We start from the raw sequence: 19,029 nt of genomic DNA on the forward strand, positions 1-19,029 counted from the left end.
CCCCCGGGGTGCACAGTTGGGGGTGACTGCAATGGCTGAGGTCTTGGCAGTGGGCAGCCCCTTTGGTTTGTCTCCAATCCTGAGTTCCCTCAGGGCTCATGGTTCGGGGCAGCTGTAATGTGATGGCTTGGTGGCTGCAACATCCTTTGTTTACTGATATGGCAGGCAACAGTTTTCATTCACAGGTACTAGGAACCAGGGCTTCAACATATGAATTTGGGGGGAGCATAATTCAACCTGTACCTGGGTATTCAGAGGCAACAGGGTGTGGTGGAAGGTCAGTGAGCCTCGGCTTGGGGGTCTGATGGACTTGGGTTTACATCTTAGTGTTTCCAACTCCATCAAAGACCTTGGGCTCTGAGCCTCAGTTTACTTATCTGCAAAGTGGAGATTGGTCTTTGGTTCACCTATGTATTTTTAACTGAATGGCAACTCTGCGCCAGGCACATGCTGGGGGATGTGAAGTGACCTTACGGGGCTGTGAGGATAGAGAGAGCCATGGAAGCCCAAGCAGGTGCTGGCACGCAGCAGGTGCTCTCTGAACCTTCCCTGCTGCAGGGGGTGTAGCTCCAAGGGCCAGCGAGTTTCAGCTGGTGGAGGTCCCCTGGGCCTTCATTTCATGTGCCTTGGCTGGTTCCCCTGAAGATGGGCTTGAGAGGAGCCTGTGGAAAGCCCCAGCCCTGGCAGGGCCCCCCCTGGTGGCCTCCTCCTTTAGGCCTCTCGATATAAGAATGTCTGGATTCCCGGGGACCATGGACAACGTGTCCCGGCCAGTGTGAGAAGCAAAGTGTGGCAGCAGGAGGGCCACAGAGGAGCTGAGCTCCCCCGCCGCTCGCCACACAGAAGCCGAGGAAAGCCTCGCGGGGTTCCTGTGCTGTTTTCTCCCCCTTCCTTTGCCTCCCCTGATAAACTCTGAAATGGAAAATCAAAGACGCAGAATGGCTCCTTTGCCATTTTCCAGTATTTCATTGTAGTGTCGAAGTGCCAGGGCCATTTCCCGGCCTAGCATCCTGCCAAATCTCCAGCGTGTTCTCTGCCGGTGCCGCCTCCCCGCCGGCCTCTGAGCAGAGTGCTGTGCCGAGCGCCTTCTAAACATAGCTCCATCCTCAGAACAACAAAGCCCCCGTCCTCTGAATGGCTTCAGCCCTGACGGCAGGCCTCTAGGCTGTTTGTCAGCCTTCCCCACCAGGATGGGAGGGAGGGGCGGGGACAGACAGCGAGTGGCCAGGACCAGGGGAGCCTCCGAAGAAGCTTGTTCTAAGTGACCCAGCTTTGAGGCCCAGATGCCCACAGGCCGTGGCCTTGGCCCTGAGTCTCCGGGGATGTGTGGGGCCTGGGGCCTTGTCCCAGGTGGGCTCTGCTAAGCTGGGACTGAGGCACAGGAGACTGGTTGGCGCTGAAGGGAGAGAGGTGATCCTCCCAGGAGGGGAGATGGAAGGATCCTGTCTTTCGGGTCAGACCCACTGGCTTGGACTCGCAACGCCACATCTGGGCTGGGTGACTCTGGACAGATCCTTCACCTTAAATCTCAGTTTCCACATCTGGGAAGTGTGGGTACTAAGGCCCGTGTTGGGGGGATTCAGGAGAACTGGTGCTGAGTGGCGACAGCAGTGACCCGGCCGTGCCTGGGCCTGGTGCCAGAACACCGTGGGCAGCTGGTGTAGGCTCAGCTTGTCATCTCACCCCAGCACCTCATCCCACCTGCTCCGCGGTGCTCACATGACCCCTTCATTTTTTTCTTTTCTTTCTTTCTTTTTAAAACATTTTTTGGCATTCTCACAGCCCGGTGAGATAGGTCACAGCTATGAAGTGGCAAAACCAGAATTCAGTTTCTGCTCTTTTGGCCTCTAGGGGTTCTGTACACTTTGAAGTTCCAAGGTTTCCAGTATGATCACAATTCTCAAGGAGCATCTCTAGCATTTCTAGCTGCTAGGAATGCACATCCACAATAAGCGAGCTGGCAGACCCTTAACAAAGAAGCACTGGGCTTTCTTGGGGGTCAGTCATGCTGAACTCACCTGCCAGAGCCCCTGGCAGGTAGCAGAAATATGTCTGCAAAGGAAACCATTGCTTTAGTGTATCTGGATTTTTCAAAAGTGTTTGGCAAGGTTCCATGCCCAAAATTTTTCCATACCTAGAAAAAAATTAATTGCTTCACTGTGACTTTGTAGGGAATGCTTTGTTCTGCGTAGGAGTCAGTTTAGGGAAAGGAAGATATTCCTGAGGATGAACCTGTTCTTTGCTTGATGGCGAATTGTGAACAGCAGGGGCTCTTAGCTCATATCTTTTTTTTTTTTAATTTAATTTATTTGGCTGCCCCGGGTCTTAGTTGCGGCATCTGGGATCTTTAGTTGCGGCATGCGGGATCTTTAGTTGTGGCATGCGAACTCTTAGCTGCGGCGTGTGGGATCTAGTTCCCTGACCAGGGATCGAACCTGGGCCCCCTGCACTGGGAGCGCCAGGGAAGTCCGCCCCTGCCCCCACAGCTCATATCTTTTAAATTAAAGATCTGGAAGGGGAAGTATGTAGTAAAAATTCCAAGTCTGCAGGATTCTTGGGGAATGAGAAGCCAAGTTAATGGAATGTGCATATTTTCTTGCTTTGGTTTCCAGATCAATGCTAACGGTCAGCATTTTGTTAGCCTGTTTGCTCCACTAACATACAAGTGGTTTCATCCACTCAGCAGTATCCATCAGGTGCCCCCGCATGCCAGGCGCTGTGCCGGGTCCAGGCGCGTGTCACACGTATTGTTATTCTGCTCTACAGGAGTGAGATTACGTGCTTCTTTCACTTGCTTGTTTTACTTACTGATGGATTGTAAACATCGCAGTGCAAAGAACTACCTCATTCTTTTTTTTTTTTTTTGATTAAAGTTTTATTTATTTATTTATTTATTTATTAAAAAATTTTTTGCTTTATAACAAATTTAATCAGTTATACATATACATATGTTTCCATATCCCCTCCCTTTTGCGTCTCCCTCCCACCCTCCCTATCCCACCCCTCCAGGCGGTCACAAAGCACCGAGCTGCTCTCCCTGTGCTATGCGGCTGCTTCCCACTAGCTATCTACCTTACGTTTGGTAGTGTATATATGTCCATGCCTCTCTTTCACTTTATCACAGCTTACCCTTCCCCCTCCCCATATCCTCAAGTCCATTCTCTAGTAGGTCTGTGTCTTTATTCCTGTCTTACCCCTATGTTCTTCATGACATTTTTTTTCTTAAATTCCATATATATGTGTTAGCATACAGTATTTGTCTTTCTCTTTCTGACTTACTTCACTCTGTATGACAGACTCTAGGTCTATCCACCTCATTACAAATAGCTCAATTTCATTTCTTTTTATGGCTGAGTAATATTCCATTGTATATATGTGCCACATCTTCTTTATCCATTCATCCGATGATGGACACTTAGGTTGTTTCCATCTCCGGGCTATTGTAAATAGGGCTGCTATGAACATTTTGGTACATGTCTCTTTTTGAATTATGGTTTTCTCAGGGTATATGCCCAGTAGTGGGATTGCTGGGTCATATGGTAGTTCTATTTGTAGTTTTTTAAGGAACCTCCATACCGTTCTCCATAGCGGCTGTACCAATTCACATTCCCACCAGCAGTGCAAGAGGGTTCCCTTTTTTCCACACCCTCTCCAGCATTTATTGTTTCTAGATTTTTTGATGATGGCCATTCTGACTGGTGTGAGATGATATCTCATTGTAGTTTTGATTTGCATTTCTCTAATGAGTAAAGATGTTGATCATCCTTTCATGTGTTTGTTGGCAGTCTGTATATCTTCTGTGGAGAAATGTCTATTTAGGTCTTCTGCCCATTTTTGGATTGGGTTGTTTGTTTTTTTGTTATTGAGCTGCTTATAAATTTTGGAGATTAATCCTTTGTCAGTTGCTTCATTTGCAAATATTTTCTCCCATTCTGAGGGTTGTCTTTTGGTCTTGTTTATGGTTTCCTTTGCTGTGCAAAAGCTTTTAAGTCTCATTAGGTCCCATGTGTTTATTTTTGTCTTTATTTCCATTTCTCTAGGAGGTGGGTCAAAAAGGATCTTGCTGTGATTTATGTCATAGAGTGTTCTGCCTATGTTTTCCTCTAAGAGTTTGATAGTGTCTGGCCTTACATTTAGGTCTTTAATCCATTTTGAGCTTATTTTTGTGTATGGTGTTAGGGAGTGATCTAATCTCATACTTTTACATGTCCCTATCCAGTTTTCCCAGCACCACTTATTGAAGAGACTGTCCTTTCTCCACTGTACATTCCTGCCTCCTTTATCAAAGATAAGGTGACCATATGTCCGTGGGTTTAACTCTGGGCTTTCTATCCTGTTCCATTGATCTATCTTTCTGTTTTTGTGCCAGTACCATACTGTCTTGATTACTGTAGCTTTGTAGTATAGTCTGAAGTCAGGGAGCCTGATTCCTCCAGCTCCGTTTTTCGTTCTCAAGATTGCTTTGGCTATTCGGGGTCTTTTGTGTTTCCATACAAATTGTGAAATTTTTTGTTCTAGTTCTGTGAAAAATGCCAGTGGTAGTTTGATAGGGATTGCATTGAATCTGTAGATTGCTTTGGGTAGTAGAGTCATTTTCACAATGTTGATTCTTCCAATCCAAGAACATGGTACATCTCTCCATCTATTTGTATCATCTTTAATTTCTTTCATCAGGGTCTTATAATTTTCTGCATACAGGTCTTTTGTCTCCTTAGGGAGGTTTATTCCTAGATATTTTATTCTTTTTGTTGCAGTGGTAAATGGGAGTGTTTCCTTGATTTCACTTTCAGATTTTTCATCATTAGTATATAGGAATGCCAGAGATTTCTGTACATTAATTTTGTATCCTGCAACTTTACCAAATTCATTGATTAGCTCTAGTAGTTTTCTGGTAGCATCTTTAGGATTCTCTATGTATAGTATCATGTCATCTGCAAACAGTGACAGCTTTACTTCTTCTTTTCCAATTTGGATTCCTTTTATTTCCTTTTCTTCTCTGATTGCTGTGGCTAAAACTTCCAAAACTAGGTTGAATAAGAGTGGTGAGAGTGGGCAACCTTGTCTTGTTCCTGATCTTAGTGGAAATGGTTTCAGTTTTTCACCATTGAGGACGATGCTGGCTGTGGGTTTGTCATATATGGCCTTTATTATGTTGAGGAAAGTTCCCTCTATGCCTACTTTCTGCAGGGTTTTTATCATAAATGGGTGTTGAATTTTGTCGAAAGCTTTCTCTGCATCTATTGAGATGATCATATGGTTTTTCTCCTTCAATTTGTTAATATGGTGTATCACATTGATTGATTTGCGTATATTGAAGAATCCTTGCATTCCTGGAATAAACCCCACTTGATCATGGTGTATGATCCTTTTAATGTGCTGTTGGATTCTGTTGGCTAGTATTTTGTTGAGGATTTTTGCATCTATGTTCATCAGTGATATTGGCCTGTAGTTTTCTTTCTTTGTGACATCCTTGTCTGGTTTTGGTATCAAGGTGATGGTGGCCTCGTAGAATGAGTTTGGGAGTGTTCCTCCCTCTGCTATATTTTGGAAGAGTTTCAGAAGGATAGGTGTTAGCTCTTCTCTAAATGCTTGATAGAATTCGCCTGTGAAGCCATCTGGTCCTGGGCTTTTGTTTGTTGGAAGGTTTTTTATCACAGTTTCAATTTCAGTGCTTGTGATTGGTCTGTTCATATTTTCTATTTCTTCCTGATTCAGTCTTGGCAGGTTGTGCATTTCTAAGAATTTGTCCATTTCTTCCAGGTTGTCCATTTTATTGGCATAGAGTTGCTTGTAGTAATCTCTCATGATCTTTTGTATTTCTGCAGTGTCAGTTGTTACTTCTCCTTTTTCATTTCTAATTCTATTGATTTGAGTCTTCTCCCTTCTTTTCTTGATGAGTCTGGCTAATGGTTTATCAATTTTGTTTATCTTCTCAAAGAACCAGCTTTTAGTTTTCTTGATCTTTGCTATCGTTTCCTTCATTTCTTTTTCATTTATTTCTGATCTGATTTTTATGATTTCTTTCCTTCTGCTAACTTTGGGATGTTTTTGTTCTTCTTTCTCTAATTGCTTTAGGTGCAAGGTTAGGTTGTTTATTCGAGATGTTTCCTGTTTCTTAAGGTGGGATTGTATTGCTATAAACTTCCCTCTTAGAACTGCTTTTGCTGCATCCCATAGGTTTTGGGTCGTCGTGTCTCCATTGTCATTTGTTTCTAGGTATTTTTTAATTTCCTCTTTGATTTCTTCAGTGATCACTTCGTTATTAAGTAGTGTATTGTTTAGCCTCCATGTGTTTGTATTTTTTACAGCTCTTTTCCTGTAATTGATATCTAGTCTCATAGCATTGTGGTCGGAAAAGATACTTGATACAATTTCAATTTTCTTAAATTTACCAAGGCTTGATTTGTGACCCAAGATATGATCTATCCTGGAGAATGTTCCATGAGCACTTGAGAAAAATGTGTATTCTGTTGTTTTTGGATGGAATGTCCTATAAATATCAATTAAGTCCATCTTGTTTAATGTATCATTTAAAGCTTGTGTTTATTTATTTTCATTTTGGAAGATCTGTCCATTGGTGAAAGTGGGGTGTTAAAGTCCCCTACTATGATTGTGTTACTGTCGATTTCTCCTTTTATGGCTGTTAGTATTTGCCTTATGTATTGAGGTGCTCCTATGTTGGGTGCATAAATATTTATAATTGTTATATCTTCTTCTTGGATCGATCCCTTGATCATTATGTAGTGTCCTTCTTTGTCTCTTCTAGTAGTCTTTATTTTAAAGTCTATTTTGTCTGATATGAGAATTGCTACTCCAGCTTTCTTTTGGTTTCCATTTGCATGGAATATCTTTTTCCATCCCCTTACTTTCAGTCTGTATGTGTCTCTAGGTCTGAAGTGGGTCTCTTGTAGACAGCATATATATGGGTCTTGTTTTTGTATCCATTCAGCCAATCTGTATCTTTTGGTGGGAGCATTTAGTCCATTTACATTTAAGGTAATTATCGATATGTATGTTCCTGTTCCCATTTTCTTAATTGTTTTGGGTTCGTTATTGTAGGTCTTTTCCTTCTGTTGTGTTTCTTGCCTAGAGAAGTTCCTTTAGCATTTGTTGTAAAGCTGGTTTGGTGGTGCTGAACTCTCTCAGCTTTTGCTTGTCTGTAAACGTTTTAATTTCTCCATCAAATCTGAATGAGATCCTTGCTGGGTAGAGTAATCTTGGTTGCAGGTTTTTCTCCTTCATCACTTTAATTATGTCCTGCCACTCCCTTCTGGCTTGTAGAGTTTCTGCTGAGAGATCAGCTGTTATCCTGATGGGGATTCCCTTGTGTGTTATTTGTTGTTTTTGCCTTGCTGCTTTTAATATGATTTCTTTGTGTTTAATTTTTGACAGTTTGATTAATATGTGTCTTGGCGTATTTCTCCTTGGATTTATTCTGTATGGGACTCTCTGTGCCTCCTGGACTTGATTAACTATTTCCTTTCCCATATTAGGGAAGTTTTCAACTATAATCTCTTCAAATATTTTCTCAGTCCCTTTCTTTTTCTCTTCTTCTTCTGGAACCCCTATAATTCGAATGTTGGTGCGTTTAATGTTGTCCCAGAGGTCTCTGAGACTGTCCTCTGTTCTTTTCATTCTTTTTTCTTTATTTTGCTCTGCAGCAGTTATTTCCACTATTTTATCTTCCACCTCACTTATCCGTTCTTCTGCCTCAGTTATTCTGCTATTGATCCCATCTAGAGTATTTTTTATTTCATGTATTGTGTTTTTAATCGATGCTTGATTCATCTTTAGTTCTTCTAGGTCCTTGTTAACTGTTTCTTGCATTTTGTCTATTCTATTTCCAAGATTTTGGATCTGGGAAATAGAATCTTGGATCATCTTTACCATCATTATTCTGAATTCTTTTTCAGGTAGACTGCCTATTACCTCTTCATTTGTTAGATCTGGTGGGTTTTTATCTTGTTCCTTCTCCTGCTGTGTGTTTTTCTGTCTTCTCATTTTGCTTATGTTACTGTGTTTGGGGTCTCCTTTTTGCAGGCTGCAGGTTCGTAGTTCCCGTTTTTTTTGGTGTCTGTCCCCAGTGGCTAAGGTTGGTTTAGTGGGTTGTGTAAGCTTCCTGGTGGAGGGGACTAGTGCCTGTGTTCTGGTGGATGAGGCTGGATCTTGTCTTTCTGGTGGGCAGGTCCACGTCTGGTGGTGTGTTTTGGGGTGTCTGCAGACTTTTTATGATTTTAGGCCACCTCTCTGCTAATGGGTGGCGTTGTGTTCCTGTCTTGCTAGTTGTTTGGCTTAGGGTGTCCAGCACTGTAGCTTGCTGGTCGTTGAGTGAAGCTGGGTGCTGGTGTTGAGATGGAGATCTCTGGAAGATTTTTGCCGTTTGATATTATGTGGAGCTGGGAGGTCTCTTGTGGACCAGTGTCCTGAAGTTGGCTCTCCCACCTCAGAGGCACAGCACTGACTCCGGGCTCCTCAATTTGGGATGATGTGTTGTCTATTCATGTATTCCACAGATGCAGGGTACATCAAGTTGATTGTGGAGCTTTAATCCGCTGCTTCTGAGGCTGCTGGGAGAGGTTTCCCTTTCTCTTCTTTGTTCTCACAGCTCCTGGGTCTCAGCTTTGGATTTGGCCCCGCCTCTGTGTGTAGGTCGCCGGAGGGCGTCTGTTCTTCGCTCAGACAGGACAGGGTTAAAGGAGCAGCCTCTTCGGGGGCTCTGGCTCTCTCAGTCCGGGCGGGAGCAAGGGGCACGGAGTGCGGGGCGAGCCTGCAGCGGCAGAGGTCGGCGTGACGTTGCACCAGCCCGAGGCGCGCCGTGCGTTCTCCCAGGGAAGCCGCCCCTGGATCCCGGGACCCCGGCAGTGGCGGGCTGCACAGGCTCCCGGAAGGGCGGTGTGGGCAGTGACCTGCGCTCGCACACAGGCTTCTTGGCGGCGGCAGCAGCAGCCCCAGCGTCCCACGCCCGTCACTGGGCTCCGCGCTTTCAGTCGCGACTCGCGCCCATCTGTGGAGCCCCTTTAAGCAGCGCTCTTAATCCCCTCTCCTCGCGCACCAGGGAACCAAGAGGGAAGAAAAAGTCTCTTGCCTCTTCGGCAGCTCCAGAGTTTTCCCGGACTCCCTCCCGGCTAGCTGTGGCACATTAGCCCCGTTCAGGCTGAGTTCTCGCCGCCAGCCCCAGTCCTCTCCCTGCGCTCTGACCGAAGCCCGAGCCTCAGCTTCCAGCGCTGCGCGCCCTGGCAGGCGAGCAGACAAGCCTCTCGGGCTGGTGAGTGCCGCTCGGCACCGATCCTCTGTGTGGGGATCTCTCCGCTTTGCCCTACCCAGGTATGTGGGGGGTTTCTTGCCTTTTGGGAGGTCTGGGGTCTTCTGCCAGCGTTCAGTAGGTGTTCTGTAGGAGTTGTTCCACGTGTAGCTGTATTTCTACCTCATTCTTTTTAATGTCTGCCTGGTGCCATTTTCCCACGAAATGATTGTACAATAATTTAATCAGTCCCCTCTTATTGGGCATTTCCATTATTTCTGGATTACAAATATTATACTGATGTATGGCCTTAAACATCCCTGCACTTGGATATTTGTACATATGGATGAGTGTTTCTGAGGATAGCCACCTGGAAGGGGAATTACTGGGTCAAAGGATCTATGCATTTACACTTTTGATAGATGCTAATGAATTGCCTGCAAAGAAAATCTACTTCAATTTTAATGATCCCCAAATTGCCATCTGGCAATGCTCAGTTTCTCAAATCCCTACCAACATGGGATATTATGCAATGTATTAGTTTCCTATTGCTGCTGTAACAGCTTACCGTATATTTAGTGGTTTAAAAACAGGAATTTATTATCTTACAGTTCCATAAATCAGAAGTCCAACAGGAGTCTCACTGGCCTGAAATCAAAGTATTGGCAGGGCTGTGCTCCTTCTGGAAGGTCTAGGAGAAATACTGATCCTTGGCCCATGGCCCTTCTATAGTCAAAGCCAGTTAGGTCTGGATAACTGGGGATGAGGGTCTTTGCATGTGGCATTGCTCTGACACTGACCCTGCTGCTCCTTGCCATGTGCAAAGCCCCTTACCATTACACTGGGTGCACCTGGATAATCCAGGCTTCTTTCCTTATGTCAGGTCAGCTGATTAACACCCTTAATTCCACCTGTGACTTTAATGTCCCCTTGCCATGTAACATGACATGTCCACAGCTTCCAGCCATGAGGGTGTGGACATTGGGGTGGGGGGGGCAGTATTCTGCCTACTGCAGATAGTATCAAACTTCTTGTTTCTGTTCTAAGTGAAAACATGGTATCCTGCTCTTTTAAGTTGCATTTTCTTGATTATTGGTGAAATCGAACATCTTTTTTATTATTTATTTATTTATGGTTGTGTTGGGTCTTCGTTTCTGTGCGAGGGCTTTCTCTAGTTGCGGCGAGCGGAGGCCACTCTTCATCGCGGTGTGCGGGCCTCTCACCGTCGCGGCCTCTCTTGTTGCGGAGCACAAGCTCTAGACACGCAGGCTCAGTAGTTGTGGCTCACGGGCCCAGTTGCTCCGCGGCATGTGGGATCCTCCCAGACCAAGGCTTGAACCCGTATCCCATGCATTGGCAGGCAGACTCTCAACCACTGCGCCACGAGGGAAGCCCCTCGAATATCTTTTCTGCATGAAGAGACACAGCAGTTTCACTGGCTGTAAGTTGTCTTCTCTCTTTTCTGCTGGGTTGCCTTTTTTTTTTAATTGAATGATAAATTCTTTGAGGGCAAAGGCCTGCTCCTATTCACGTTTGCATCCCAGTGCTTCACAATGTGGCCGGGTTCAGGGAAGGGCCTCGACATCTGTGGGCCCCCTACCCCTCCCTCCCTCCTCCCCCCACCACCCCATGCTCTTGCTATTCTGTTTTGGAAGAAATGTCAGGACGCTTCTGGCTTAACTGGCTGAGTTGAGTCTGTGTCGAGGAAGGCGCGGTGGCTGAGTGCTTTACTTACAAACCTGTCGGCTTCTCAGGCTATTATGGACTCTGGGGTCACACAGACTGAGTGCCCTGCCCCCAGCTCAGCCCCTGATTTGGGCGGCCCTTCCACCCCTCTGAGACTCGGTTTTCTCACCAGTATAAACAGCTGACCTTTTAGGGTTGCTGGGTTGGGAACAGGGACAAGATCGATTCCTTTTGGGAGGGCAGACCCTACTTGCTGAGCTGCTGCACTGCCGTGGTGATGGAAACTTCGGGCAGAGCCGTGGGAAGGGGCTCGTGGGCCGAGATGAGTGGGACGCTGGGGAGACACAGAGAAGAGCAATTTTAGGTCATCTTGCAGGGTGGTGGGCAGTGTGCTCTCCTTTTGTTACTGAATCAAACTTGGGTCCACTTGCCTGCACACAGTAAAGCCAATCTACTGATGCCGGGTTGTGGTGAGGAAAGTGCAGCGTTTGTTGCAAGGCCAAGCAAGGAGTAAAGCTCAGAAGATCCCAACTCCCCGATGGCTTTCAGGGAAGGGTTTTTAAAGACAGGTTGAGGGAGAGAGTTGCACATGTGCGTGATGAGCTTGCGGACATTCTTCTGATGGGTGGGAAGGTAACTGGGAGTCAGCATCATCAGTCTTCTGGTTCCAGTTGCCTGGGGTCTGTGGGCTTGTGATCAGCATACAGTTGACTTCTTCCACCTGCTGGGGGTTTCAGTAACTGCAAAACAGCTCAAGGACATGTTTAATGGCTAAACTATCACTGTTTTGTCTTGCTTGACTGTTTTCCTTTGGTTCTGCATTTTCTCACTTCTCTGATTAAATTTTTTCTTCAGAACTCAGGGAAGGCCTAGGAGGTTAAAGTTTTTCTACAAACAAGAGGCAGGCAGAGGACATGGGTGGGGGTGAGGGTCTGTCCCAGGAAGGCCCCATTGGGTCCTGCTTGGTTACCCTTGGACACTTTTTGAGAAGTTACAGTAGAAATTTAAATTACTTTTCACTTATTCTGGGTGTCAGCCCTGGTCCCTTCTGGAGCCCCTGGTTAGCACAGAGCCTTGGCACATAGGGGTGACTTGTACCACGTCTCCAGGTTGGCCTCTTCCCCGTCATCCCTCAGAGGGGCTGTGGGAAGATGGTGTCCAGTGGGACTGATTGTCTTCCTGGCTGGCTGAGCCTTGCTCGGTGAACAGAGCATGACCACATGCTCTGAGGTATGCCAGGCTGGGGGTCAGTGCCAGGCAGGAGTTGCAACAGTCCTATGCAGAGGCCAAGCCTGCAGCTGCCCTGAACCAAATACCCATCTTCTCAGGCCTGCAGTGTTGGCCTGGGGACACCTGTCACTTCCCAGGGACAAAGCTTCATTCCCTAGGCTGCCTGGCCAGAGCCTCCCTGCTGACCCCCAGGCCTACACACATGCTCTGGCCCTGGGGGTCCCTAGAAGACCCCGTTCACAGTCTCCTGTCCATACTCATTAGCACTGGTGCCTCAGCTCACAGAGCAAAGGTAGGGACCAGCCCAGGCCACTTAGGCCAGGGCTTGCCCATCCAGGCCTTTCTGGGTCCGGCTCCACACTTGCTTTCAGCATGGAGCATGCCCAGGTCAGAGCGGGGAGGCAGGTCCCTCCCTCCCCCAGGCCCTTTCATAAGGTTTGCTGGGGCCCCAGAATACCTGCCTCAGGAGAGTTTCTCATCTGTGGGTCCCTGACGGCTGCATCTGGAGCTCTAGGCCCCCTCAGCCAAGGGCTGGTTGTGGAGAGGGTCCCCCTACCCTGAATAGCTGTTCTATCTTGGGGGGCCCCCCTTGGCCTCTCTGAGCCTCAGTTTCCAGGTTGATAGCATGGGGAAAGTAATCCTGCTGCTTGCTGGGGAAGCCACAAGGTAGACCGGGGACACTGAGCCCGCCGGGGCTGGCGCCATGACGGGTTGTCAGTGGTGGATCTTATGCCTCTCGCCTCTGCTGCCCTCCTCTCGCTCTGAAGCTGCCCGTTTCCAGGCCTGAGCCTGACAGCAGGCCCGGAGCTAAAGCAGCCCTGCTCCTGCCAGTGATGGGTGACCGTGGCCGGGCCGCAGTGGCCTCTCTGGTGGCCTCCCTCTTCTGGGCCTCGGGCCTTGGGGTGGACAGATCCCTTCTCTCCCTTTCTCCTCCATTTGTCCAGCTGAGCAGGGCTGGCAGCCATGAGAAGGCACCTGGGCTGGAGGGCTGAGTGCCAGCTGCACCCTCCTTGGGTTTCAAAGCTGGCAGCTGCCTTTGCCAGGCAGCTCTGGACCCCAGACCAGGACCCCCAGGAGGCCCCCCGACAGCCCCTCAGCTGCACAGCCTCTGCAGCACTTTTCCTTCACTGTTAGCAGGGCCCTGCTGGGCCTGGACCCCAGCCCTTCCTGTGCAGCCACCTGGGCCTGGAACTCATTAGCTCTTCTTATTAAATCCATCTGCTCCTCGTTGAAGAATAGCTCTGAGTCTCTTTGCTCCCATCCCGGGTGTGTGAGGGGGAGGGCTGCACGCAGACTCGATTGTGTGCACTGGGTGTGGCATCCTGCAGGGCAGAAGCCTGGGCATGGGGGGTGGGTGAGGGCCCCGCTAGCCTGGAGGGAGTGGATGCTGAGGTGAGAGAGCCAGGCGGGCCACCGGGGTGTAAGAGGAGTCTGGAGGCCATTCCTGTGGGCTAAGACTGCGGGATAAAGTAGGGCTTGGCCCTTCCAGGGCACCGCGGGTCAGCTGATCTGCCTTTCACTGATGAAGCTGCTCCCTCCTCCCCTCTCCTCCCTCCCCTCCCCTCCCTCTCAGGAGTGCATCATTGATGAGGACTGTGGGCCTGGCAGGTACTGCCAGTTTTCCAGCTTCGAGTACTCCTGCCAGCCGTGCCGGGACCAGCAGACAGTGAGTGTGCCCAGAGGCCCCCAGAGCTGCAGCGCCAGGGCCATGGGGGCCCAGAAAAGGGGACCCGGGGGAGAAGGCCAGTGGCCCTCGGTTCTCAGCTGGGCTTCCTGGAAGCCTTCTATGGGGCCCCACCATGTCCACACTTGGCACAGCCAGTCCATGGTGCCCAGTGGGGCTGACTCCTGGCCCCAGTGCCTGCCTCACAGATAAGAGAGATGGGGAGGGAGGACAGAAGAGGCCCCACCCTGCCCCTTCCCTGGGGAAGGCCATCCCAGTACACGCAGCCGGCAACACCACGGCAGCCCTTGGGCAGGGAAGGGGCAACCCACCCCCCAGATCTTTCTCCCAGTCTGCTGGGAGAGGGCAGGAGGAGGCCCAGGAAGAAGCCAGAGCATGTTCCAGATGGAGGTTCCACAGAGAAGCGGGAAGCCGGGGAAGAATGACACTCCCTCTGCCCAACAGATGTTTTGGACAAAGCCATATATGGGCTTTTCTGGTCCTTTTCGTTATTAAGGCAATAACACAGCACGATAACAAGTTTGGAAAATAGAGGGCTTCTTGCTGCCCCGCCTGGCCCCACCTGTGGTTAGGCAGCTCCTGGCCTGCTCGGTACCACCACTCCACATATGAGACCCCAGGTCCAAGGCACCCAGTACCCTCCCGTCCATGTGGTTGCCCAGGCTTGGGCCTTAATTTAATCAGCTGATCAGATTCACGCTGCTGCCTGCGTCTGTGGGCCATAAGCCATCTTCCTTCCTGACCGTTAATTAGGGACCTAATGAAAAGGAGGCAAGGCCAAGTCTGGGGGGAACCGAAAAGATGCAACCATCCTTTATAAAATCTCAAGCTGCGTAGGACTCCCCCAGGTGTCATGTTTCCTGCCCAGCTCCCATCTCCACCCCCTTGACTTCCCTAAGACACCCCCAGACCAAGGAGCTCGGTTTCCTCCTGTCTATAGTAGGAGGATGTGGGTTAGCCAACCTGCACTGTCTCCAGGCTTCTGGATTGGGGGCAGGGACAGGCTGGGCTCCCTCAGGTCCGTGAGCCGCCTGTGTTTTCCCTCCCCGCTGCAGCTCTGCACCCGGGACAGCGAGTGTTGTGGAGACCAGCTGTGCGTCTGGGGTCACTGCACCAAAACGGCCACCAAAGGCGGCAACGGGACCATCTGTGACAACCAGAGGGACTGCCAGCCGGGGCTGTGCTGTGCCTTCCAGAGAGGTGGGTGGGCTCCCCTCTGGGGGCAGGACAAGCCCTGTCCCAAGCTCCAGCACACTGGGCCTCCTGGGGTCCCATCCATGCCAACCACACCTTTTCAGGGACCTCCTCCTAGGCAGGGTCCCCGATGCTCATTGGTATGTCCCAGCACCACAACTTCTGCCCGGGGCTGAAGACCAGATCTCTGTCTCACTCTTTTTCTTTTTCCCCCTGTGATGCCTAGAAATTAAATTCCTTCAGGATGCATGAGCCCAAGGAGGGAGGAATACCCCCAGATGGGTGGGATGAGGGCACCCCCTCCCCATCCCACTCCACCCATTCCCCAGGCCTCAGGGTGGCACCTGGCCCTGGTCTGCTTTCCTGCGAGTGGCCCCTTCTACTCCTGTCTCCCATTCTCACTGCCCCTCCCAGGTGAGGTCTGCTCAGGTGCTCTCCCCATCCACGGGTGTTTCTGAAACCGTCCCTTAACCCCTCCCTCAAGCCCTAGCCCACCTGGTACCTGCTGCCCCAGCAATCTTCTCAAGGACATGGCTCCCTGGGTATCATTCCTCTGGGAGCTGCGGTTGCTCCTGTCCTGTCACTTCAATTCCACTCCTCAGTTGGCCTTCCAAGACCTCGGCCGGGTCCAGCTTGCCTGTCCTCCTTTTCTCTCTACTCCTTGGCCCATCTGGGAATCTCGCTGTCCCAACCTTTCTCACCAGCCCAACCCCAGGCCTTTGTTGTTTCTGTGCTCCAGCCTTTTTTTTCCTATTTTTCTACATATATATATATATATATATATATATATATATATATAAATAACATAGTTACTTTCATTTTTTAATTATATAAATAATACATTTTCAATGTAGGAAAACTAGAAGATACAGATAAGCAAAGGTCTTATATCCTTCCAGATTTTTTTTTCTTTGAACACATATTTTGTAATAATAATTCCTGCCCCTCCAAAGAAACTTCAGTGCCTTTTTCCACTCTTAATTTCTCCATACCTCTGGCCTCAAAACCCAGCACAAGACCACCTCTTCCAGGCAGTCCTCCCTAACTGCTCCAGCCCTCCCAACTTGTTCCCTCCTGAGCCCATGCCATCATTCTGGTTTCCTACCATTCCACCTCTTCAATCCTAACCTCCACTTTGGGGTTCAGGGTGGAAGCTGGGGGGCTGCACCCCATTTCTCTGCTCCTTCCTTTGGTGCCTGCCTGCCTGGTACAGGGGTAACCCTCAGCTGGTTCCAGGTCTGTTGTTTCCTGTGTGCACACCCCTGCCCGTGGAGGGTGAGCTCTGCCATGACCCTGCCAGCCGGCTTTTGGATCTCATCACCTGGGAGCTGGAGCCTGATGGAGCTTTGGACCGATGCCCATGTGCCAGTGGCCTCCTCTGCCAGCCTCATAGGTGAGGTCTCACTTGCCCTTTCTGTCGGGGGCTGAGAGCAAATGAGCTGCCACCCAGTGGGGACCCAGGAGCAGGAGCAGGAGCAGGAGCAGGGTGGGGGGAAGATGTGGATTTAATTTAAGGTAGGTTTAGTTGGAGGTGTCCTTGGGTCTTCCAGATGGAGGGTCCAATAGCGGATCTATAGGACTAGGGCTCAGGAGGTGTGGCCAGGGGTACAGATTTGGGCTCATCTGTGTGAGGGTTGAAGCCTCCTCAGTAGATGACCTTAAAAAAGATTGCGTGTGGAGGGAGCCCAGGCCCATCACAATGAAAGAGCAGAGGAGACTGAGAAGGTGCAGTCACAGAGGTAGGAGGGCAGCCAGGAGAGTGGCCAGCAGAGTAGAGGCCGTGGAGAGACGTGAAGCACCAGGCCTGCTCAGAGGCTAAGTTCTCCGTGTGCATCTCACTTAGCAGCCGCTGCTCCGCCTTCTCTCCCAGCAGGATCCAGGGTGGCTGGGGTGACAGACAGAACCCTGGCCCAGGCCCACAAGGCCCAGGGCTCCCCGCAGGTGCAGCAGGGGCTGCTGCTGCCTGGGGGCCCAGGTGGGCAGGGGGCTGTAAACTCTCAGACCCCCGAGTCCTCAGGGCTGCCAGAGAGGGTCCGTGACAGGAGGACAGACCTGTGGCTCGACGAGGGGGAGCTCACCTTGGAGCACATTCTCCAAAGGTGACCCTCCCTCAGCATCTGCTTTAAGGCAGGATGTTAGAGGAGGTGCCGTGAAAGTGAGCTGGGCTTGTGCAGAGGGCGGGGCCTCAGTTTGGGGGCCTGGGCCCCGCCCCCGCCCCTCCCTCCACAGCCACAGCCTGGTGTACGTGTGCAAGCCCACCTTCGTCGGGGGCCGCGATGAGGACGGAGCGAACCTGGTGCCCAGAGACGTCCCCAATGAGTATGAAGACGGCGGCTTCATCGAGGAGGTGCGCCGGGAGCTGGAGAACCTGGAGAGGAGCCTGTCCGTGGAAATGGCTCTCAGGGAGCTCGGGGCCGCCTCGGAGCTGCTGGAGGGAGAGGAGATTTAGACCCAGGCCTGTTCTGTGGGTAGACATGCAACAGAAGTAGTTAATTTATTTCCCCAGCTGTGTCCCTAGGTGTGGGCTCACCAGGCTTTTTTTCCGTGGCCTCTTCCCAGTACATTTTCCCCTCTGGCTTAAAACAAATCAGGGGCTGCACCCTTGCCCAGCACCCACCCCCTCCCCCATGCATCACAATTCTGGTGTCGGGGAAGACCAGGGTGTGGGAGGCTGAAGGTAGAATAGGGCTGCTCAACTGGTCCAAAGTATCGGCTGCTTCGCCTCTGCTGGTTGGCAGACGGCTCGTTTCGTTTTGTATGACGTTGCCTCGAGAATAGTTGGAGGGGAGGGGATGGAAAAGAATGCAGAATTGCCCCACGATGGGTTTTGGGGAAATGTTGACTCTCAAACATGTGGAGAAGAATGCCCTGCTTTGCAAACGTAAACCTGCGAAAATGCAACAAGTGAATCTTTCATGCCGTTCTCACCTTGGGCACAGGCAAGCGCTGCCCTCAGCTGCTGCAGGTGAAACGTTCTCACTCCGCGTTGCCTGCATTCATCCTCTCAGCAGTGTTACTCAGCTCCTACCTCTGTGCCAGGGCAGCAGTGTCATGTCCTCTCACCACAGCCTGATGAAGAGGGCGTTGGTCTCCCCGTCTGTCAGGATCTCGGAGGCTCAGAGATGTCAAGTGGCTTGCCAAGTCACACAGCTAGTGAAGACCAGAGCAGGATGTCACCCAGGTGTGATTCCAAGCCCAGTGCTCCCCCCACCAGCCTCGGTGCCACCAAAAGTACCCGCTACGAGGATGAAGAATGAGATTTTTCTTTTCTTTTTTTGAGGCACATCTGGAACTAAGGTCAAACTAGTTCACACATCCCTGTAAGATTAAAGTTCTGCTGTTTGTTAGAAAAACAGCGTTCTCCCCAGTGTTCTCCTCAGTGTGGGTGGCCATCACTCCAGTGGAGACAGAGGTATTGACACTGTCCCCTGTGGCAGTCAGTTATATCAGTAACTTTGAAGGTACACATGACCGGAGCATAATATGTAAGTTAACGTGCCAGAAACAGTACTTAGGTCATCTTAGGGCCGGGATTATAAATGAAATTTGCAAAATCACTTACCAGCAACTGAAGACCATATTGACTGCATGGAGAAAATCGAGCCAAGCAAGACTTTGTGAAATATGGTTGTAATATCCAAGCTAAGAGCACTGAATTGTATGCTGTTCCATAAATGATATTTTCAAGTGTCATGGACTGTTTCCATCATGTATTCAGAGTTATTAAATGTTAAAGTCACACAATTGTATAAGCATGCTTTCTTCAAGTTTTAAATTATGTATAAACACATGTTGCATTTAGAAATCAAGCATAAATCACTTAAACTACTCTTTTGTAGCTCTTGGACTTCTGTTTCCTTTTGACTTTGAATAAATATAAAGCCCTTTCAGCCAGAAAAAATAAAATAGAAATGACCTGCATTGTCCAAAAAGAAAAAAAAAGTTCTTCCATAAAGCAAATTTTCCAGACAATGGAAGCACAAAATATTTTAGA

The 19,029-nt window shown here is 49.5% G+C and overlaps 1 protein-coding gene across 1 annotated transcript in view; it reads left to right on the forward strand.

Moving 5' to 3' along the window:
- The window catches only part of DKK3 (dickkopf WNT signaling pathway inhibitor 3), a 54,878-nt gene extending 36,099 nt beyond the window's left edge, over positions 1-18,779 (forward strand). Inside the window, exons 5-8 of the mRNA XM_081239090.1 lie at positions 13,731-13,823; positions 14,897-15,041; positions 16,272-16,428; positions 17,265-18,779. Of these exons, the coding sequence (XP_081095216.1) occupies positions 13,731-13,823; positions 14,897-15,041; positions 16,272-16,428; positions 17,265-17,484 (615 nt within the window). The 3' untranslated portion in view covers positions 17,485-18,779. The remainder of the gene's footprint in view (positions 1-13,730; positions 13,824-14,896; positions 15,042-16,271; positions 16,429-17,264) is intronic.
- Positions 18,780-19,029: the final 250 nt, after the last annotated feature.

The sequence above is a fragment of the Mesoplodon bidens genome (genome assembly GCF_964165515.1).
Source record: "Mesoplodon bidens genome assembly, chromosome: 7".
NCBI classification, from domain to species: domain Eukaryota; kingdom Metazoa; phylum Chordata; class Mammalia; order Artiodactyla; family Ziphiidae; genus Mesoplodon; species Mesoplodon bidens.